Here is a 24,494-nt window from a genome sequence, read left to right as displayed (position 1 = left end):
TAAACAAGTCAAGTCAACAGCTCATTTCTAAGGGATAAACGTGTTGCTAAGAGTAGTATAGGGTCATGGGCCAAAGGGAGAACTCCCTAAACCAGACTGCAGATTGTAGAATTATTTCATGCATATACTATTTTCTTTCTGAGAGGTTGCTCTCTTCCAGTTTGCCACAAAAGTACTATAAAGTGTTGAAGTTTGCCCACATCTTGGATGTATAACAACTAGATTCTCATTCTTTGCCTTTTGTCTTCTCTAGGCTTAAAAATATTTGAAAACCAGATCAATCTGAATGCTGATATGAACAGAGCACTTATGACTCAGAAGAGATGTAAACAACTGGTCCACCAGCACTGGTAAGTTCCAGCTGGATATCACTTTTGCTTACATGACACTGTCTGTTTCTGGGTCCCCTGCCTCTTCCATGAACATCTTTTTTCTAACCCATAAATGCTGCCATTTCTCAAGATGTTTTCTGTGGTCTGCTTCTTTTCTCTCAGCCTATCTTCCCTCAAAAATCTCCTTTCCTCCTAAAACATCAATGATCACTTCTGTGTGGATGTCTCCCTAATTTAGATGTCCAATCTTGCTTTCTTTCTCATGAACTACCAACAGTCCCCGAATCCTACCTGTAACCTAGACCCCTTCATTTGGATGTGAGACACATGCTCACATTCAACATGCTCACAGTATAACAAGCTTCCCATCTCAAGCTCTCACCTCTTATTTCACTTTAATTTTAGTAACATAATAATCCTACTTCTTTAGTCTCCAAACTTCAGATGCATGTACCACTTACCCTTTTCATTACCAATAGTCTCATAGGCATTCATTACTAAAAATCCTTTGGATTCTATTTCCATACTAGGTCAGGTCTTACTCATTTCTCAGCTGTTATAATTATATTTTAGTGGGTCTTCCCTCTCTACGTCCTTCTCCTTTTGGCCCATTCCACACAGAGTCACAAAATTTATCTTTCCAAACGTCACCACTGATTATGTTTATGGTAGCTTGAAAAATATTTATGGCTACCCATTATCAAAAAACCAGCAGCTAAATCTGCAGTTGGCTTCCTTCGAATTTGAGTCTCTGAGTTGGAGGTGATCTCTTTTTCCATGTATTATATTATTGTGCTCATATCTTATCTTCTTTCTTTGACTATAAGATCCTTGACTCAGATATGTGACTAGGACTTAGTAGATGCTCAAACATATCTGTTGATGAAGTGAATGAATAGCCTTTCATTTGGGCATCACATGATTTACATCTTACAGCCAATGTAGAGATTTTATCAAGACCTGGATCACTTCCTAGGAGAGATGGCTTTGGTAAAACACACTCCATGCTTCCTGGACTCCTCAAGGAATTACTAGGGTCTGTGGGGTCAGAGTTTAGCGAGGTTCCTTTGGAACAGTCTTGAATTATAGTTGCTCACTGTGACTCAAAGGAAGACCTTAAGAGTCCCCATAAATTCCTCTGGAAAGTGACTTTCAGACTTGAGCTTGAATGACAAAAATCTGGAGGGCTTATTAAAATATAGACTGCTGGGCAAAGGTTTTCATTCAGTAGGTCTAGAATATGTCCTAAGAATTTGCATTTATAGCAAGCTCTCAGGTGATGCTGCTGCTGGTCCAGGGACCACACTTTGAGGAACTCTGCTCTACAACAGGGTACAGGCATCCAGAAGTCTCAAAGGCATGAAAGACTGCAGTCGGCTACCAGGTAATTGACCAGAGCACCACAAAACCTAAACACTGCAGCCTCAACTCAATGATAAGTGGTCACTATAATTATAGGGTATGTACTCTAAATAAAATAGCTGAAGATCCACACTTTCATAAAAAAGGGGATAGATTTTTGCCTAGACTAATATATATGGTAACCATATTAAGCTTAAATGAACCCCAGGAATCTGTGCTATGGCCTCAGTCAGTTTTCTATCTCTTTATGTCATCTGGACGAATTTGTAGCATTTAAGATAATATCTCTCAGATAAAAAGGAATAGGTCACATGAGATTATCCTGGTAGTAAATGCGGCTAAAAATCCCCTTGTGAACATCTGCAGCAGCATCCTCAAATCAGTGGGATACCTGATTGATATTTAATTCCTCTCTTTCCCCCAGAGTTTATGTCAGTGCAGTAATGGGGTAGGCATTTATTTACCACCAGAAGTAAACCCCTGACTTGAAAGTAATCAGACTGAAAACACCATGCCAGATAACCATACTAAATTCAGCAATGTTTTCTGACTCGAAATCATATGGATTCTAAGGTTTCTTCCTTTTTCCTCAATTATCAGCTGAATATGAACTTTGGGTAATATCTCTTATATTGGTTTTTAAATATCTATAAGAACATATATTAGCTAATCTTAATATGTAAGAGCTTCATGTGACTGAAGAAAATGAAAAATTGACAATTTCATAACCAGAGAAAAACCAAAATTATGCTCGGATTTTTAAAGGATAGGTTTGTGATATTTTAAATTCAACTTAAGTTTATAAACAGCTTAAAAGTAGTTAGTCATAACAGGGTAGTACAAGAGTATATTTCTTATTCTGAACTTTACTCTCTAAATTTTATTTTCTGTAATTTAAACTCTCAAGTATAATTCTGTTCACAGCAGAGATGGAAAATAGCTGGTATACACACTTGTTGTAATAATCGTAATAAACTCAATAATAGTCATCGATTTACTCTTTCCGTGACTTTCAAGAGATTCTAACTGCCACGTCCCACAAAAAATGAAAAACAGGAGTGAGGTCAGCAAGATAGTCAAATAAGACATCCCTTGCATGTATCTTCAGCCATGGTCCAGAGCCAGTCCTGTCCACTCAGACACTCATCCAGGGACCAGGCAGGAGCCCTCCCAGGGACCTGGTGGGAGCCACACCCATCCACACACCTGGTAATAGGCCTGCTGATTGAGGACCCAACTGTGGACCCTGAAGCAGACATTGTCTAAGCACTATCCTACTGAATAAGGTACTAGAGGAAGTCCCATCCATCCAGGGATTAGAAAGGATTCTTGCCTGCCTGAGTCCCTGGTAACAAGCCTGGCAAACATGGACCTCACCGCAGACCCAGCAACAGCCTAAAAACTGGCTCCAACCCACATGACCAATTCTGGAGGTAATCCCATTGGCTTGGAGAAAAGACAGGAGAAGAACTTTATCTGCTAAATCAGTCTGTAAAGACTAGAAGAGGTGTTTGCACCTTCAAATGCACAGACATGAGTGCAAGGGTACATCGATCAAGAAGAATAAGGCAAAGATGACATCACCAAAGGAAACTTAAAAAGCTCTAGCAACCAACCCCAAAGAAATGGAGATCTACAATTTTTCTGACAAAGAATTCAAAATAATCATCTTACAGAAACTCAATGGAATGCAGAAGAACACAGATAGACAATTTAACAAAATCAGGAAAACAATGCATGAACAAAATGTGAAGTTAATAAAGAAATAGAAATAATAACAAAGAATCAAACATAAATCCTGGAGTGGAAGAATATAATGATAGAAGTAAAAAAATCAATAGACAGCTTCAACAACAAATTTCATCATGTAGAGAAAGAATTAGAGAACTTAAAGACAGATCATTTGAAATTTGACAGAGGAACAAAAAGAAAAAAAAAATGAAATAAGCCTATGTGAATTATGGGACATCATCCAGCACACTAACGTTCACATCATGGGAGTTCCAGAAAAAGAAAGAGAGAAGGGGGCAGAGAGCTTATTTCAAGAAATGATAGCTGAAAACTCCTCAAATCTTGGGAGTGAGATGGGCTTCCAGGTATGGGAAGCTGAAAGGACCCCAAGAAAGATGAAACCAAAGAAGATTACTCTGAGACACGTTATAATCAAAAGGTTAAAAGTCAAAGACAAAGAGAAAATTTTGAAAACAGCAAGATAAAAATGACTCATCACACACAAGGGAAGACCCAAAAGTCTATCAGTGGATTTCTCCACAGACATCTTGCAAGCCAGGAGAGAATGGGATGAAATGCTCAAAGTGATGAAAGAAAAAAATGCCAACCAAGAACACTATATTCAGAAAAACTGTCCTTCAGAAATCAGGGAGTGATAAAAAAATTCCCAGACAACCTAAAGCTAAAGGAGTTCATCACCACTAGACCTGCCTTAAATGAAATGCTGAAGAAAATTCTTCAAGTTGAAATGAAAAGACACTAAGTAACAACATGAAAACATATAAAAATATGAAACTGAATGGTAAAGGTAAACATACAGTTAAATTCAGAATACCCTAATACTGTACTGGTGATGTGTAAATCACTTTTATCTCTAGTATAGAAGTTCAAAAAAATATTAAAAATAACTATAGCTACAATAATTTATTAATAGATACACAATATAAAAAGATGTAAAGTAGGAGAGAAATAGCATAAAATACAGGGAAGAAAGTAAAAGTCTAGAGTTTTTGTATGCAGTTGAAGGTAAGTTGTCATCAACTTAAAATAGACTGCTATATCTATATGATGTTTTAAGTAATTTTCATGGTAACCACAAAGAAAAAACCTCTAGTAGATACACAAAAATAAAAAGAAAGGAATTAAAGCATGTGGATAAAATCACAAAGCAAGACAGCAAGAGAGAAAGAAAGGGAACAAGGAACTAAAAAACACTCAGAAAACAATTAACAAAATGACAATAGTAAGTCTTTATCCAAAAATAATTACTTTAAATGTAAATAGACTAAATTCTCCAATCGAAATATAAAAAGTGGTTGAATGGATAAAAAAAAATAAGATCCAATTATATGCTTCCTACAAGAGACTCATTTTAAATTTAAGGACACAAATAGGCTGAAAGTGAAAGAATGAAAAAGATATTCCATGCAAATGGTAACTAAAAGAGTGGTTATATTTATATCAGATTAAATCGATTTTCAGTGTGGGTCACAAGAGACAAAGAAGGTCACTAAATTGTGATAAAGGGCTCAATTCATCAAGAGGATCTAACAATTGTAAATTTATATGCACTCAATATCATAGAATCTAAATATTTAACGTAAATGGTAAAAAAAAAACTGAAGAAAAAGTAGATAGTAATATAATAATAGTAGTGGCCTTCAATATTGGACAGACTATCAAGATAGAAAATTAATAAGAAAAGAGTGGACCTGAATAACTCTATAGACCAAATGGACCTAAAAGACGTACAGAATACCCACACAAAATTGGCAAAATACATGTTCTTCTCAAGTGCACATGAACATTCTTCAGGATAGATCATATGTTTGGCCACAAAACAAGCCTTAACAAATTTATGAAGACTGAAATCATACCAAATATCTTTTCTGACCACAATTATATGAAACTAGAAATCAATAACTGGATGAAAATGGAAAAAATTCACAAATACATGGAAACTAAACAACACATTCTTGAACGATTGATGAGTCAAAGGAGAAAGTAAAAGGGAAACCAGAAAGTATCTTGAGACAAATGAAAAAGGAAATACAACATACCAAAACTTATGGGATGCAGCAAAAGCAGTTCTAAGAGGAAAATTTATAGTGATAAATGCCTATGTTAAGAGAAAAGAATGATATTAAATAAACAATCTAACTTTATACTTCAAGAAATTAGAAAAAGATGAACAATCTAAGGCCAAAGTTAGTAGAAGAAAAGAAATAACAAAGATTAGAATTGAAATAAATGAAATAGAGACAAGAGAGATAATAGGGGAAAAAAACTTAGGGAAAAAGCTCCATGACATTGGTCTTGGCAACAATTTTTCGGACATAACATAAAAAGCACAAGGAACAAAATAAAAAATAAACAAGTAGGACTACAGTAAACTAAAAAGCACCTGCACAGCAAGAGAAACAGTCAACAAAATGAAGAGGCGACCTATGGAATGGGAGAAAATATTTGCAAATCATATATCAGATAAGGGGAAGGTTAATATCCAAAATATATAAGGAACTCATACAACTCAATAGCAAAAAGATTATTCAATTAAAATAATTCAGGACCTAAATAGACATTTTTCCAGAGAAGACATACCAATGATGGATAGGTACGTGAAAAGATGTTCAACATCACTAATCAACAGGGAAATGTAAATCAAAACTGCAATGAGCTATCATCTCATACCTTAGAATGGCTATTATTAAAAAAACAAAAGATAAGTGTTGGTGAGGATGTGGAGAAAAGAAAAAACCCTTGTTCACTGTTGGTGGGAATGTAAATTAGTGAAGTCACTATGGAAAATAGAATGGAGGTTCTTCAAGAATTAAAAATAGAACTAGCATATGATCCAGCAATCCCACATCTGGGTAGATGTCTGAAGGAAATAAAATTACTATCTCTAAGAGATATCTGTACCCCAATGCTCATTGCAGCATTATTCAAAATAGCCAAGACATGGAAACAATCTAAGTGTCCATAGACAGATGACTGGATAAAGAAAATGTGGTGTACACACATACACACACACACACACACACACACACACACACACACACACACATACACACAAAATGGAATATTATTCAGCCACAAAAATGAAGGAAATCCTGTATTTTGTGACAACTTGGATGGACCTTGAGGTCAGACAGAGATAGATAAATATTATATGATCTCACTTATATGTAGAATCAAAAAAGCTGAACTCATAGAAATAGAGTAGAATGGTGGTTGCCAGGGACTAGGGGGTGGGGGAAAGGGAGAGATGTTGGTCAGAGCATATAAACTTCCAGCTATAAGATGAATAAGTTCTGGGGATCTAATGTACAGCATGTTGATTATAGTTAACAATAATGTATTACATACTTGAAAGTTGCTGAGAGAGTAGATCTTAAATGTTCTTACTACAAAAATAATAGTAGTTATGTGAGGTGATGGATGGGTAAAATAACCTTATTGTGATAATTATTTCTCAATATATACATGTATCAAATCATCATGTTGTACATCCTAAACTTACACAATTTTATATGTCAATTATATCTTAATAAAGCTGGGTGGAAAAATGAAAAACAAAAAAAAAAACCCAAGATCCAATCAACTAGTTGTTTTGTTACTTGAAGTCAAACAACTGGTCTAGAAGAACCTTCTCCTTCAATTGACTGAATTAACTACTATATTTTAATTAAAAAATACATTTGAGTAGGGGAAAAGAAGTTTGGACTCTAGAGTTAAGAAATAAAAATACGAATTTAAAATATTTTTAAGGAATCTTGATGAGGGGGGAAAATATGGAACTGTGTATCAGGAATGAAAAATGATAAATATTTTTCTCTTTGACATATGAGGGGATATTAGTCAATGTTCTTTAGAAGTATTGAGAAGCCAAAGGATCCATGGATTTTTTTAGAACAACATAACTTTTAAGAAAATGTAGACTGAAGACTCCCTTTTCAAGATGAAAGTGGTGATTATATTGGATCTGGGCTAGGAAAAGATTTACTGTCAATATAAATGGCTTGAGATTGACGTTCAGGTCTTTGGGAGTTTTTAACCTTTAAATGCCTATTGAATAGTTGTCAGATGTTATTGGCAGCTGACCATTTATTTTTTATTATTCTCAAATATTTATGTCACATACGTGAGAGTGACTAGTGACAGAGGCCATCATTCAGCAAATGGGTTACCAAAATGAGACTGGAGGAGGACTTGATGAATTGTGCATTTCACCTTAAAAGGTGATTTTCTATGTTTGCATGTGGCATATTAGCACAGAAACACATGATCATTAAAAAATTAGCATTGATATAATTTGAATAAATGTTTTTTAAAAATTTAAGCCACATTTCTTTCTTGTGTCTCAGATTTGCCTTCATATATTTCCTCACATTTCCAAGATATAATTTTTCAATAAAAAACTCTGTAGAAATAGATGATATACCTTTGAATAAATAAACATTAGGTATATAATCTTAATATATAGGTTTTATGATTATTGATGTGATTTTTTAAATAAATTTCACTTTTTATTTCAATTTTGTCATGGCAACACTTGGCAATTGGTATTCTAAAATAAAGCTGCTTGAGGGGCTGGCCTCATGGCCTGGTGGTTAAGTTTGGCGTGCTCCACTTCCACAGCCCGGGTTTGGTTCCCAGGCATAGACCTACACTACTCATCGGTGCTATGCTGTGGCAGCAACCCACATACAAAATACAGGAAGATTGGCACAAATGTTAGCTCAGGGCGAATCTTCCTCAAGCAAAAAGAGGAAGCTTGGCAACAGATGTTAGCTCAAGGCAAACCTTCCTCAGCAAAAAATAATAATAATAATAATAAAGCTGCTTAAGTTTTACACTTTGAAATTTTTACAATATTGTTGTAGTTTACATGTTTTGTTATTTGGTACTTTTCTGGTCTATTTAAATCAATAAAGTCTCAAACACCAAAATGTGGCACTAATTAAAACATACATGGTGTGATATAGTGAAGAAAAAATCAGCAGCTAAACTCAAATCTTGACTGCCATTAATTTTTATTTTACTCATTTAAGACTATGTTTCCTGATCTATAGAATAGCACCTTCTTAAAGAAGAGGTCTAGAATTAAATGAGCCCCTACCATGCAGCAAAATGCCTGGTCCAAAGGAGGCATTTAATAGATATTAATTTCCTTCCCTCCCATTCTTAAGAGGTCAGTGGACAGCATAGATGTTTGAGATCTTAAGAGGGTAAGAATGAGCAAAGTGGTATAAGGAGCACAGGATTTGGGATAAGAAGGCTTGATTCTTACCACTTAACAGCTTATGACTAGGCAAGTTGTATGCCAAAATCAACTACAGGTCTCTCCTTCTGGAACTCAAAAACATGTTCCAGATTGTTCATGTGCATGCAAATTATCTAATCACCACCACCAAAAAAACCCTCCAAAACAAAACCAAAAACAAGTTCTATAGGGTTTCTAAATGATTTACAGAAGTACTGTGTTTCACTGATGGACACGAGGACAATAATTCCTGAAAATCTTAATAGTCAATAACCTTGTAATTGAAGGAGAAAGAAAAATAAATTCTATGACCTAAGATTGCATACATACCAATTTGTTTCGTATGCCTGAAATGGAGCAGATGTTCACATTTTCCAAAGGTGGAGGTTGGAGATTATAAAACTTTGCTCTAACTCATTTTTTTCCAATACCTGTAATAGATCTTAAAGTAGAACCAGAGATCTCTTTCTTCATTTTTAAAATAGGAATCGTATTAGCAATTATAGTGTTCTTATAAGCTTGCTCTGCCATCATTATGAGTTAGCTTGCCCCTCATACCCTATAGTCAGAGTGATGAAAACAAAACAGTTTGCACTCTGAGAAAAACAAACATACGCTCACCCTGTCTAGCCCTAGATCCTCCCCGCAAAATGAAGCCTTAAGCCTATTCCCATAAGTTACTCCCTAAAGAAAACTTATGCAGTACCTTACCGACATCTACCAATATGATAATCATGTAAGAGAGCTGCTGTTTGCTGTTTTCTCCTATTAATAGATCACCTATAACTTTACGACCTTGTTTTTCTTTAAATATCTGTCATATATTTTATTTGAAGAGCCAGTTCTAAAATGTAGACATCTTTGCAAAATTTTGGAAGTAACAATTCTTTTCATCATGACTTTGTCTTTGGGCCTTCCTTTCACAGAAAGAAATAAATGAGATAAGGAATCTTGAATCCACAATGCTCTACAAGTAGTAAGCATTCACTAGTAAGCGCTCATTACTCAAAGTGAAAAGGGCTATAATAATGATGTGTCTGAAGTGCCATTTTAGTAAAGAGTAAGGAGAAAATAACTAGACCTTGGGATTACGAGAGAAATTTTTGTAAGTTAAGGGGAAAATATGAACTGTGTATGAGCGAGAGAAAGAGAGAAAAAGAGAGAAGGGAGGGAGGAGAGACAAGAAGGAAGAAGGAATGACTATCTTTACACAAGCTTTTAGACAAAAGGGGACAGGAAACCCCAGGCAGAGGCATGGAGGAGCAAAGGAGTCTGATGTTGTTACGATAACTGTATTTTCTTTGTAACTATTCCAGCAAAGATGATGGGACAGTGTGTCAGTATAAGTTCTGCTCTAGAGACAGTAGGGTGCCTTCATCAGGATGGCCAGCTAGCATTTAATTAGAATAAAGCAACACTCCAGAGGCAGCCACTACAAGTACTTCAACCATCTTTATTTCTGATCAAAAGTAGATGCTTCAGTAATTAGCACCACGGATGTTAGACATCAAGTTTCATAGTGGCTTTTTACTAAGTATAATGGATCTTGGAAATGGACCCTCCATGGTGAAATCAATGCTATTCAAGATATATGGATTACTTCACATAATTTAGAGATGAATCCCACTCCTACAAGTATCTAGTGGGGCCAGTGGCCTGCCCCCTAAGGGAAACTGTTCCAAGTTTGATTCCAAAACAGGCCTGTGTTTTGATAAAGAATATTCTTAGATGTCATTAGATGGTTAGCTTAATACTGCCACTGGAATATTGTCACCTTTGCCTCAGAGAAAACTTTGTTGTAAAGTTTTTGGGGAACATACACACACACACATTCATATGACAGAGAACTGGAACTTCTTCAAGTTTATAGGATGGGTTACATCCTTGTTTGTTAATAAGTGTATATGAAATAGAATTTGTCCAAGTTTTCTTTCATTATACTATGGAATCAAGGTGGGGGAGTTAACCTTCTCCTACCCCTAACCATTATAGTTACCTCATTTACCCAAAAAGACCTGAGAATCATGCAGGACTGCATTGCCTTAGGTTAGTTCTCAACAGCTGTGTTTGTCCAAAGGCCAGCATCTCATTCCAACTAGAACTCTGCATAGTCAGATTCCACGGGCGTGGCAAGGCTGCAAATGTAAGTTGGGCCCTTTGACAGCAAGTGCTTTCTTAGCTAAGAAGCCTGGACTTGCTCTGGAAGGTAACACAGAGGTATGCTGTTTTTCAGAGAATCACAGTAAATTTGTACTTAGAAAGAGAAGTCTGGCTCATTATGGAGGATAAAATGGAGGAATAGAGAATGAGGCCAAGAAGCTGGTGTAGGGGGCTCGAATGAGGCAATTGCAATTAAGAGTGAGGAAAAAGTCTATTTTCAAGAGGTACAATTAACTGATCATGATGAGTAATTGGAAGTGGCAGGTGAGAAGAAAGTGAAGCAAAGGAGGTAGAGGATGTTACAAAGAATTGAGATGGAAAATGGAGGATGACATGGAATGAGTGTAGGAGGTGAGGGATTTAAAAGCTGGGTTTGGGACCTATAACAGTGGAAATAACCAATAGGTTACTAGAAAAAATGATACTAAAACAAGAGAACTTGGAGAAGGACTTTTAGATTTAGGAGTTATTTGTGCATAAATGCAATTGAAGATAGGGTTGTAAATATGATCCAAAAAGGTGAGTGTTGCAGAATTAGAAGAGAAGTGCTAAGACCTGAGTCCAGGGAAAACAATAAAATGTAAGGTTATGCAACAGAGGAGTGATGTGAAAAAACCAAGAGAGCAAAGCATCAATATGTTCTATCTTGGAAAAATAGAACGCTTCTGATATAGAACCAATATAGTTGGGTAATGCCGATTGTAATGACTTGAAAGGAACTGGGTACATATGTCCCTGACGCCAAATACTCCATCTCCCACTCTGATATGATGGCTGAAATTCTTGGGATTTGGAGTCCTTTAGACCTGGTTTTAAATTATGTCTTTCTAGTTGTGTGATTCTCTGAGTATCAATAACGTAATCAACAAAGCATTTGTCATTTAATAAATATTCAATAAATGGCTAATGAATCTGTTATCATATCACAAATAGTAACACATTATTTCAAAATATTCGCTAAACTTTCTTTCCCTGTTCTTCTTCACACTCTGTCTTTCCTTACCTCTAAGAATATTTTATGTATTCCCCTTTCAGGGGAGGTATGTGGTGGCCAAGAATAAAGAAGACATTGCTCAGCTTTGACTTCCAAAGTACATTTTTTTTAAAGCCAAGTCAAGAACATGGGGGCTCTTCTTAACAGTTCTCTCTTCTTTCAAAGAAGAAAGGACTTGTGGAAGAGTTAAGAATGGGGATTTTATGACGTCAGTGAAATTTTCCAGCACTGGAAGAGTAGATAATTATCCAACTATGATAGCACGTGGAAGGATCTAAGGGGATGTGACTAAGCTGCAGAGGCATCTAAACCATGTTCTGCCATTCAGAACACGTCAAATTGGGTAAAATCATATCATTCATAACACAAAATAAACATTCAAAATAGGGTTAACAGATAAAGTGAGACCTGTTTATGTAATCTGCTTTTGCAAATATCTTCTACTGTGCTCATTGTGCAAACAATAGCAGATCTTTAGAGTATACTGAACATATAAATTTTTAAAAGGTAAAAAATAATAGAGACTCAGTGTTCAATAAAATAAAGGCTTTGAAAAGAGACCTATTTTCACGTCCCATCTTGGCCACTTATAGTAATACTTGCGTTATCTTCTTCCATAAGTTATTTAACCTCTGGGAGCCTCAATTGCCTTATCAGTAAAATGGAGATTATAACATTGATCTCAGAATTTTTTGAGGCTTATTAACAAGAATGATTTTAAGAATGCCTGGCACTTTGCTTGGCACTCTTTCAACGATAGCTCTGACATTGGCTATTTTCTCACATTTCTTTGAAGCAGTAGCAAAAAATTTTAATAATTTGTATCAACAGGCAGGAAAGTTAGAAACAAAGAACAAATAGGCAAGTAAGCACTTAAAAGTTAAAAAAAAAGTTGCTGCAGCACAAACTTCACCCTAATGAGAAGAGAAGAAAGGTTAAACAGAGAGGAGTGTTAAGGATGCTAAACAAACTGCTCCTCTTCACATAAGTCTGACAACCTGCAGTTCTACTTGTGGATTTATTCCAGAGGACCCTGGAAATGTGGTAACATGGGCAACTGCTTCATTTTTCTTTCTACTATTTAATGCAAACTGACAGTCAATGAAAAAAATTAGTTTATAAATATGCTCGAGAAACCTTTACCATCTGCACCATTCATTGTCAGTTTACATATGCTTCCTATATTGCACATTTATCTTATGTATGAATAACTTTCAAATGACCAAAAAAGGAAAAAAACTTAAGTCCTTTAATGGGTGGTTTAGGGAACTCAATTTTAAGGACCTCAAGTTCCTCTTAAATTGTACACATATTCATGACTGACCAGAGACAAATAATAATCAAAATTTCTATGAAAATATTATTTACTTGTCCAATTGGAGTAAAAATATTATTCATTATTATGAAAACAATGTACTTGTGCACTTTCCTATCTATTGGTCCACACTTGGAGTAAAAATTAGCCTGTCTAAATATAGCTAAATAAACAGGATTGAAAAGACTGCGGGATGAATTCTAAAATACTTGGTACGGTTTATTATAACTGATCAGTCTACACTAGGAACAAATTGAGATTCATTTCAAACTACTGGGCCAGGGAACACAATTAAAAGAGACACTCCTTACCTATAGGAAAGTAAAGCTGGGCTTTCAGTACTGATTACAAGGTAAGAGAAAATGAACACTCTGATAGCATTGCAATCAGTGTTTGTAATTCACAAGTGCTGTTTGGAATACGAATGTTAAAAAGGTAGGTGTTGCTTTACAATTTTTAGAGAAAAATACCTATTGCCTCTAAAGCATCACACATATAGTTCCATATAAAAGAGAGATTTACAAACTGAACATTGAAAGATTATAAGATCTTCTGCCATTGGTTATACAGGTAACTTTTCTTTCCCGTCAATAAAACAAAGGCAGGAAGCAAATAAGAATATTCAGAAAGTACATTAAAAGAGGGAACTTATCTTACCTCCATCCAGCTCTTCAGCCCCAAAATGATTCCTGTAGAAGAGCATGATTTCTATCTTGTAACACTTGTAGATGGTCACCAAACAAACAAGCAGCAAAAGGATAGCACCAAGCCCTCCAGCAAGTTCAACTGTGTACATTAGCTCTAGAAAAGAAAATCGCAGGAGGGAATTATACCATATTCATATACAAAATCATAAATTTAACTTGATTTCACAGTTTTGTGGATGAGACCAGATGTGGGTAATGGATTAACACAACCTTTCGCTTTCTGCATGAGAATTTGACCTTTTGATAACTTTTTAGCTCTGTTTCCTTGGTAACCAGATAAGGTGGTATGTGGTAACTATGTTGCTAAGCAACATTGCTTATGGTAAAAGTGAACCTATGTTGGTAGATTGCATTTGGACTGAAAGAATTATAAACACCTGATTGGAAACTATAATTTTGGGCTTGCCTGAGTGCAGCAACTCTTATTTATAAATATATCCCTTGTGGGAATCCTGCAAGTTATGCTTATCGGATTGATAAAGAAATATTGGTTCCTGTGGATATGAAGCTTTTAAGCTAGGATGGCTTTTGCACTCACCCATTGTGAATCTTGATCCTTCTCACCTGAGCTGTCACCTGGGGGTTGGGGCAGAGGGAAGGTGAGGGGTCAAACTGCGCAGTTCCTGAGGGGAAGTATGCCTGAAGAGCATAGAAGGTTGAGTGGACTACCTGGTGAATGCTGTCCGCTGGCTTCTGCCAAGAACCATGACTCCTGTCCTATAGGTTTCTGAACAGAGTGGTGCCAATGTGGCCTACCACAGTCTTGGAGGCTAAATGCTTACTTGGGCTTAAGAAATAGGCTCCCTAGCGGATGTCACAGCAGAATATGTTGGTATTATTTTCCTTTCACTTAGCTACTCTAAATTATTTTTCTTTTTCTTTGTTTCCCTTTCACTAGGCATGTTACTACATTCTATCCAAAGGAGGAATTTTCTTGCCACTCACTGTATACAAGTTCTCTTTTTCCTATTGAATGTCTATATTACATGAAAAAATTATCAAGCTATTTTGGGGATAAAATATTTGCTTCTATTTTCTCCTTTACAGCTCATGGACATTGTAACAAAATCAAGGTTATCGGTATTTAAACATTAAGCCAGAATGCACAGATTTTGAAACTCACTTTAACTAAGTGCTTGTGTATACATGTTGTCCTTGATCATCATAGTCCAAACACTGTTATTGGTGGGGAGCTATTGTTCCCTGCAGTTGACAACTACCTCGAAAAGTACTAGTTTCCTTAATCACCATTAAAGATGAATATTCTTGAAATTATGGCTCTAAAATAATGGTATTTTTGATTCCGTAATTTGAAATCCACCAATGGGTTAGCTAATTTTATAACATAGTCAATGTAGGCTTAGACTGAGAACTTTAAAATAATCTGTGGTTTTGCCATGACAATTACTCTTCTGTTACAAGATCACTCCTGAGATCTTGCAAAGAAGGTGAAATCATCATGGGTACAATGTAGTACCAGTGATAAATAATCTGAAAAGCGTGGCTATCATTTTCTCACAAGGACATTTTGTGTTTGTGTGTGTTTGCATGTGATGTCCCTTTTCCTGTGATAATTACAGAAAGGAACTCAGCCATATTTCTCATTATCTAGCCCTTCATTTCTAATTCAACAGTTTAATAAAAAACACATATAACTACTGTTTAATCAAGTGTATTTTTCTGCTCTTATTAAAATTAAATGGGAAATAGAAGAAAATCTTATTAAAAGTGATTGGACTTTATGAATTTAAGAAAGAAAAATAAAGTGAGTTATTAAATCTTTTAGAGTCTAAGTAAATTAATATGAATTGTGAAGTATTGAAAAGAACCTCCAGGAAATTTTTATATGTTGTATTTACAAATATCAGACAGCTTTATCTGCTGACTCTTATGAGGGACCATACAAGATAGCACTACAAAACTACCAGGAACAAAATATAAAATTCTCTTCAGTGTAATGTTTTTCCACTACTTTGTGAGCAGAAAGGATAAGGGGGTAGATAATTCTGTGGGGTGCCGTGAGTCTCGTTCTCTCATGGTATGAGTTATACTCCACCACACTTAGAAGCCTGCATAAAACTCTAACTTATGCCCAGAGGCTAATTTATACACCAGAAAAACCTCATTTAAATTATACTGGATATGATGGGAGAGATGAGCATTTGGACTATGGTTTCTTTGAAGATTCATTCTGTTTTCTAATTTAATGCATTAAACACTTGGTATTCATCATTCTAAAATTTCTTGTGTGAGAAAAGAAATGGAAAAATAATGAAGAATGCTTAACTCACACTCTCAAACATTGCTAGTGGAAGTGTCCAACAGTACTACTATATTAGAAAATTTAGGGTAGTTTCTAATAAAGTTAAATATGAATCTACTGTATGGCTAACAATTACACTCCTAAGTGTTCACCCAAAGGAAACATAAGCAGATGTCCACATGGAGGCTTGTACAAGAATATTTAGTCTTAGTCATAGTAGCCACAACTGGAAACAACCCAAATGTTCATTAACAGGAGATAATGAATAAGCTGTTGTGTGTCCATATGATAGAATATATTCGGCAGTAAAAAGAATCAACTACTGACACATGGGTGAATCTCACAAAATTATGTTAGGTGAAGGAAGCTAGACAAAGTAATACTGTCTGTATAATTCTATTTAAAGGAAGTCCAAGATCAGGCCAAAATAAAACATAGTGATAGAAATTGCAAAATAGATGCTTTGGGGATGGGTGACAGGAAAATTTAGTGGAAGGGGACAAGAGGGAATTTTCTGGGGTAAAAGAAATGTTATGTATTTTTTCAGGTGTGGATACACGAGTATATCATTTGTCGAAACTCATTGAGCTGAACACTTAAGATCTATGCATTTTACCTTATGTTAATCATACTCCAATTTTTAAAAAAAATTTGATTTTTAAAAAACAGCCATTATAAGTTCTAACTCAAGGCCTATGTGGGGAGAAGCTATAAAGAAAGCTGGGAGGCAGGACAACTGCTCTGCTGTAGAAAACTTCCCAGGCGTGTAATGGTTCTTCTATGTTACCCCAAGCACACTCTTCGCTTCTGGAGGCATGGCACCGGGCCTGGGCATCCAGCATGCCTTACACGCCCCTACCTAGTTGAATAGCTTTTGAAACAATCAAAAACTGTGCCTGAAACGTAATCTTATTAAATCAATAAGCAGGATTCTCATTTTCTTCAGATAGTATTTAAATACTGGTCTTTATACACATTTTTTTAACTTTTAAAAATTGAATATGTATAAATTAGAGAAAAATTATATGAAAGTAAGTCATTATTTTTTCAAAAGTAATTGCTCAAATGTGAATTTTTCCCATTGCTAGATGACATGAGTCACTCAAAAAATTATATATACTACCTTGAGTACACTATTTACTAGGCCAATCAATCATATCGTCTGAAATGTAATGAGAAAAAGAGAGCAGGGTTGATGTAGCTTAGCAATTACAGAAATGATCTTGCGTCACATGAATACCTCCTTTAAGATACAAACATATGAAAAGTTATATATACCTAGAATATGAGCAATAACCAAGAAGAAGTCTTCTGAGCCATATGATAGTCATTTACTAATAATAGGGACACCAAAAACTGGTCCGAAGAAACAGCATTTACAAGGAGCTAACATCCTGGGATCCTGAGAGTATCTCAGCTTTTCCCCAGATACTTCTGGAGTATTACCTGCGGAAGCATGGTGTTCTTAGAATGTCTTGGAAGTCAGAAAAGAAATGTATCTTTCCCCACACTACACACACCAATGCCTTCTCTTCAGTTACTACATTATTTTTATGCAAGAATAATTTACATGCCTTCATATTATAAATGTGTACAGGTTAAAAATTTCTCCATTTGATTTGTTATTCACATTGGTTTATACAGCATGTGTAAACTCTCCCAAAGAAAACAGGGTATTAGATTTAGTTTCCACATTCTTTTGCTCCAAGCTGGATACATTCATTAATATGAGTGCTACCCATTATTACTTACACATTGGGTCAGGACAAAATTACTAGGGGTTAAATTCTGTTACAGTTCAAAGAAATGATTTGGGCCCACTGCTGTATTTTATCTTTACATTACAATGTGAATGGTGTTGCCCCAGCAAATGGCATTTTCTCTCTGAAATGGGATCTGCTTTTCAGCTCAAGTTCAAGTTGCCTGGAGTGGCAGCATTTAAAAAGCAAAAAGATTCCATTTCAGCACACTTCAACATCAGAGGATGGAAAGAGAAAGTGCAGACCTTTTAAAATCTGTTTAGCCTTTATGTTATTTTGTTAAAATGACAGACTCTGTCCCCTTTAAGAAACTGAGACTGAATATTGAAAATTGTAAAGTAAAATCGCTAGGCAAAACCTAAGGGAAACTGGTATTTGGTTAAACACAACAAATGAACAAGTGCCAAAGAGTTACATTTAAGGGCACCAGCAGTCATTTAGTTACAGACAATTAACAATAGTCCTTGGAAAGCTTCAGTATGGGCTAAGGGAAAATACATTGATTATTGCTGCAGTAGTAGACTGCTTTTGGAATAAATTGCTTCAATTTAAAACTAGATTTGCTACAAGCATTTTGAGCAATGACTACAATTTTTTCTTATCAAGACAGTTGGACCAAGTAACACTTTAAAAGAAACAGCTAATTAAAATAAAGCACATGCCATCTCTTAGTATATTCGATTACATTGAAAATAATAAATGCATTTGGTTTACACTCATCTTGCTGCAATTACCTAGTGTATTTTGGGATCCTATTTTTTTTTTTTATTGGCCTGTACCTGGTATTGTTTGCAAACTTTTTCTGCTAGATATCTTTGAAGAGGGAAAGATGTTAACAAAGTTAAATCAAAGTTTATATGTGTTTTTGAACTCCTCTCTTGGACTTTTCATTTTGTCTCTCTCTCTATTTATATATATAATCTCATTTAAAGTATAACTGAAGATTTTAGGTGGCTTATTCTTATAGAGTTCATCCTAAAATTGCCTCATTCATTATGTAAAGTCCTTTGAAATGCTCTGCCCTGATTTATACGCAGTAAAATGCAAGTTTGTGGGGGAAATGCATGATAGACAATATAATGATCCCAGTTTATTCATTAGCCTCACCAAGTATATTTCTTCTTCTCTTATTGTGTTATAAAGAGCTAAACTTTATAAGGATTTATCCATCCACATAAATTCATATGCATATTTATTTCTCTGGAGCAGTATAACTTATTTGTTCCTGGCAGGAGGATAATTATGCTCAGCCTACAAAGATATTCAATTCAATTCTACAATACATCAACGCAATTTAGAAGCAGTTATAATTTTTTTTTGGTAACACATTAAGAAGCTGAATTGCTATTCACATAATAGCAAGAAAATGTTTTGGGAGAGTATAAACTAGTATGTAAAGATAGCAGTTTTGCTCTTGCAAAAGTGCTTTTCGGAACAAGGCAGAGTATACCAAAATAATAATAATAACAATAATAATAATAATAATAATAAGGAAAATGGTCTCTGAATGTAGCAGCTTGATCTGTGCCACCAACCACTGGGGCAAAAGATTACCTTCACAGTAGTTTATTTTGCCATTTTGGAAAGAGGTTTTCATCCAAAGTATCAAATTAATTTTAACTTACTGCCAATCAGAATGCAAATATGGTTGTTGGCTAAGACCCATCATTAGAGCCTACTTAGACTAAGCTCCCACAAGCCCTTGGAACTGAATGAAATGAAAAATAAAATAAAAGACTAGAAGAAAAAAATGGACCATTCTCTATACAGTTTGCTACAGCCTACCATTGGAATGTGCTTTTCCTCTTCCCAACCAGACAGGAAGGGTGTTAAGTTTTGTTTTGCTTTTTTCCTATTAAGTAGAGAATACTCATAAGTGGTATGTATTAAAGGACAAGTTAAAGTGAATAATGACAGCAATTGAATAAAACATGAATCCATGAGTACATATCAATTATAAACAAATTAATAAAAAGGAAAGCTCTCCTTAGAGAAGAATGCCAATTGGTAAATGTAGAAGGAATGATAAAGTCAGAAATCACTATTTTTCTGCCATCCTGATAATAATTGATTCAGGCAAGAATTATCAACAGAAGCTAAAATTATTGAATGAAAGATTGATGAGGCAGGATATTCACACTGTCTTAAAGTAACTCCCCACTGATTATTTATTCATGATTAAAGGAAAAATGGATATCATCTTAAGGAAGTGACCAAAATTAACATCACTAGTAATGGGGCAAACTGACATCATTTACCTCCTGATGTGATGCATTAAAAAAGCACAATATCATTTATGCAGTATCCCAGCCACGAATAGGTAAATATCCAAAAAAGGAGGAAACATCAGGCAAATTCAAACTGAGGGACATTCTATAAAAAATAAAATCTTCTACTCTTCAAAAATGTCAATGCCTTGAAAGACAAAGACAGGCTGAGGAACCATGCCAGATTAAAAGACACTAAAAAGTATTGACAACTAAATGCAATGTGTAACCCTGGATGGGAAATATGGTATAAAGGATATTATTGGGACAATCTTTGAAATGTGAATATAGACTATATATTAGATAACTGTATTCTATCATTTTCAATTTTCCTGAATTTGATGACTATACTCTGGTTTTGTAAGGAAATATCCTTGTTTTTAGGAGATTCACACTGAAGAATTTAGTCATGATGTCAACAATTTACTCTCACGTGGTTTAGCAATAATGTGTTGTGTGTTTGTATACATAGTGTAGCCCTATCTTTTTATTTACCTATCTAGGCAAAGAGAGATAAGGCAAATGTGGGAAAATGTTAATAATTGGTGAATGTAGTTGAAGAGGATATATGGAAATTTACTGTACTATTGCAGCTTTTTTTCAAAATAAAAAATTAAAAAATAAAGGTCAAATGGGAAGATCACATTATTGCAAGTGTTATAATTAAAGTGTATTTTGGGTAATTACTTTTGGATTAAAATTTTATTATTTACAGCTATTCTAAAGTAATCTGTACAAAGGCTTCAGTTTAATCTTCCAAAAACACATCCTCACCTTGGAGTTTTCTTAAGTAATTGTTAGCTGATCTACATTGCTCATGGAAGAGGCATTCAAGGTCCTTCCCTTCTTTAATGAAGCACCTGATTAACCTCCAGCCAGACTCATCCTCCCAATGTGAACTGAATTTGACATGTATTTTCCCAAGTCTGTACCAACCTAGAACTTCTCTTTTCTATTTATCAAAACTCTACCAATCCTTCAAGGCAAGGCTAGGATCTGTACTTTCAATGAAGCTTTAAATCCATCCAAAACTGATTTGTCTCTTTAGAACGTGTATTTTCTGTAACTTTTTTGGTGACTTACCATATTGCATTATATCATTTAGTTTTGTTTATGGCTCGACATTATAAACAATTGCTTTACCTTAGGACCTTTGCTCTGGCTGTTCTCTCTGACTGGAATGTTCCTCCCCCACATTTCTACATGCCTCCCTCTTTCCTTCTTTAAGTCTTTGCTTAAAAGACACTCTTAATTTGGTCCACTGACCCCTCATTCCAAGTCACAAACCTGTAGCTGAAAGTTGCATCCACTTTTCTTTCTCTATTCTTTCCTATAGCATTTATCACTATATAACATAATATTTAATTTTCTAATTAATAAGTTTATTGTTGTTTATTGTCTGTCTCCTCCCACTGAAATTTAAATTCCATCAGGGCAAGGGTTATTTTGTCTATTTTGTTCATATTTTTAATTGACCTATCTCAAGTGCCTTGAAAACTATCTGACACATAGGAGGTGCTCAATGAATATTTGTTGAATAAATGAATGACTGCATGATTAAGAACACACAATTTTCTAATAAAAAGCTAGATTTTGGAACATTCCCACACTAAAATTCCAAGAATATCTCTGTGAGCCATTTTTCTAGCCAATGTGTCATGAGATTCAAGCAAGTGATGAGGTATTATTATTAATATGCAGTGCATTAATTTGGTAATAAAATTTCATTCTATAGAAAAATGGTAAACTTTGTAGTAGAGATTTAGAAATGTTCTTTGTTTCATAAATCCAATGACAACATAGTCTTGTATAGACTTGCAAAACTAGGAAAGTTTGGATTCACTTGGCATTTAGAAATCAATCATACATTGCTTTACATCTTTGATATTATCATTCAGTTTTTGCTTTCCCCCACTCATTCATTCATTCACTTTCTTTTTGTTTAGTAAGTGCCTTAAATATACCAGGTGTTTGAGTTTTAGTGATAAAATGATGGATGAAATATGCTTCTTGACTTAAAGGAGCTCATGTCTAGCTGCAGAGGCAAGTACGCAAGAATATATTTAAAAATGAAATAATAAAAGCTAATTTTTATTGTGTATTTAAGTGTCACTCTGCTAGGCCTTTTATATGAGTGTAAGAAATGCTTTACTATAAATATCATAATCATGGGCAGGGTGAGCAACTCATTCGGGGTGTTGTGTATGTGCGTGTTTGTGCTTCTGTTGGGGGATTTTAGAGACAGAGATCGGACACTGTGTGGCACAGTGTAGAACAGTGCCTGCAAAGGTTTTTGGCAAGCAGTTTGGTGTGGAGAAGAGGGAAAGTGAATGCAGAGTGTAACGGGTGATGGTAGGCAAATTCATGTTTTTATTTCTCAGCTGGAATGTGTTGTTTACCTTTTTTTTCTTTTCAAAGCAACTAGCATGTACCTTGTCAACAAATATTTGTTTGAAAGATTTATGGTATCAATTAAGCCAAGTTTCCAAAAATTAGGTCAGAAAACTAGGACAATGATTCTCTCTGGTGGAAAGTTGACATATATTTTCAAAATGTACAATGTGGTATTAGTAACAGGCAGAGCTTTACCACTGAAAAAACTTCCCCTTTTGATTATAAGAGCAGTGTTTGAAAGAGGTCCATCTAAAGACCATGACGTAGGATGTACACAGATCATTAAGTATTTGAACACACATACAAGCACACAAAGTATTCAGATGAGGCCCCCTTCATCTTAGATCTCATAAGATTGAGTATAAGAAGGAGAAACCAGACAAAGAAGGAAGATATTGCTGTAATAAAGAGCAAAATGCGCCTCAGGTGACCAGCTTAGAAGACAGGGCTATTGTATATCAAGGTGTCAAACTTCCCCAATGTCTCAAAGAAAATCTCCTAGAAGAAAAAAGTATTTGCTTTCCCTCTACTATGAATTCCCTTCTCAACATGTCATACAAATAGACAGGCACAGATGGAATGTTACAAAATGTCTCTCGAGAGAAAATTGTCAGAGTGAAGGTGGCATTGCCATTTTACACCTTCTTGTTAAGGGCTTCTGTGTTTATTCTCAAAGAAACCATCCACCAAAGGATATATTGTTGTAGTTAGAACAATTTGGTCTTCCATTGGGAATCCTTTGGATTGGTCAAAGAATCCAGAACATCTGGGCTGTTTAGATAACCAATAGAAGGAGTCATGTTTTCTACAGAAACATTGAACCCTTCTAAAAAATAAATTGTATGATGATTTGTACTATACTCAATTGTTAGAAATAGATTTATTAAATATTATACATATGTAAAAACTGATTGCATTGCAATATACAAAATGGGATGCTTTGATTAACTTCAGCATTTTATGTTATTATAATAATTTTCTTCCTTTAGGGTTTTAACATATTTCCTAATTATTGAAAGCATTGGAATAAAATGTGTTCGGCAAAAACTGTTTCTCTCATGAGACAAGTTTCATTCAAAATCTTGGTGATTCCACAGAGCTAGAGACTATTAAGGCAAAAACAACAATCAAACCATATGCTGGTTCATTTCCCTCAATGGAAATAACAGAAAAAAACATTTCTTATCTCTCTTGAATCTTTTTGATCACTCTGTTTTCTGAAAACATAAAAATGCTGAGGAAAATAGTGGTTAGTTTGCCTTGCTTTCTCATTTTGTAAAGATATACTAGTCAAGAATTTATTAACATTTGAGTTTTTTTCTCCCATTAACACTCTATGAAAAAATAGGCATGTGTTTGAAACTACCAATAGCAGAATCTACCATTCCTTAATTCCTCCTAAGGGAACAGTAAATGGCTCCTTAAACCATGACAAAGTTGAGAATAAAGTGGGTGGCTCCTATAGTTTAGTGGCCTGTATAGCTGAGATATATGAAGGGTCTGTCCTCAATAATGAATTCTCTTTTACCAAAATGGCAATAACATGGCTTTGCTTCACAAAGAATAAGGCATTACCTTATTGTCTCACTCTGTGTATTGATTTTTGGTGTGTGAAAATTAGCAGTGGTTTGAGAAAATAATGTAGAAGTAAAGGTGTCCTCTAAAAAACAATGTTTTCTTTTCTTTTTTTCCTTTTTTTAAAGATTGGCACCTGAGCTAACAACTGTTCCCAATCTTCTTTATTTTCCTGCTTTTTCTCCCTAAATCCTCCCAGTACATGGTTGTATATTTTAGTTGTGGATCCTTCCAGTTGTGGCATGTGGGACGCCGCCTCAGCGTGGCCTAACGAGTGGTACCATGTCTGCGCCCAGGACCCGAACCAGCGAAACCCTGGGCCGCCAAAGAGGAGGGCGCGAACTTAACCACTCGGCCACAGGGCCTGC

At 35.1% G+C, this 24,494-nt stretch overlaps 1 protein-coding gene across 1 annotated transcript in view; it reads right to left on the bottom strand.

Moving 5' to 3' along the window:
• The window catches only part of IL1RAPL1 (interleukin 1 receptor accessory protein like 1), a 1,264,984-nt gene that overhangs the window by 3,648 nt on the left and 1,236,842 nt on the right, over nucleotides 1-24,494 (bottom strand). The window contains exon 9 of the mRNA XM_070603331.1: nucleotides 13,818-13,961. Coding sequence (XP_070459432.1) covers nucleotides 13,818-13,961 — 144 coding nt within the window. The remainder of the gene's footprint in view (nucleotides 1-13,817; nucleotides 13,962-24,494) is intronic.

Source organism: Equus przewalskii, chromosome X (genome assembly GCF_037783145.1).
Source record: "Equus przewalskii isolate Varuska chromosome X, EquPr2, whole genome shotgun sequence".
Lineage (NCBI taxonomy): Eukaryota > Metazoa > Chordata > Mammalia > Perissodactyla > Equidae > Equus > Equus przewalskii.
This window is presented reverse-complemented; position numbering and strand designations above follow the sequence as displayed.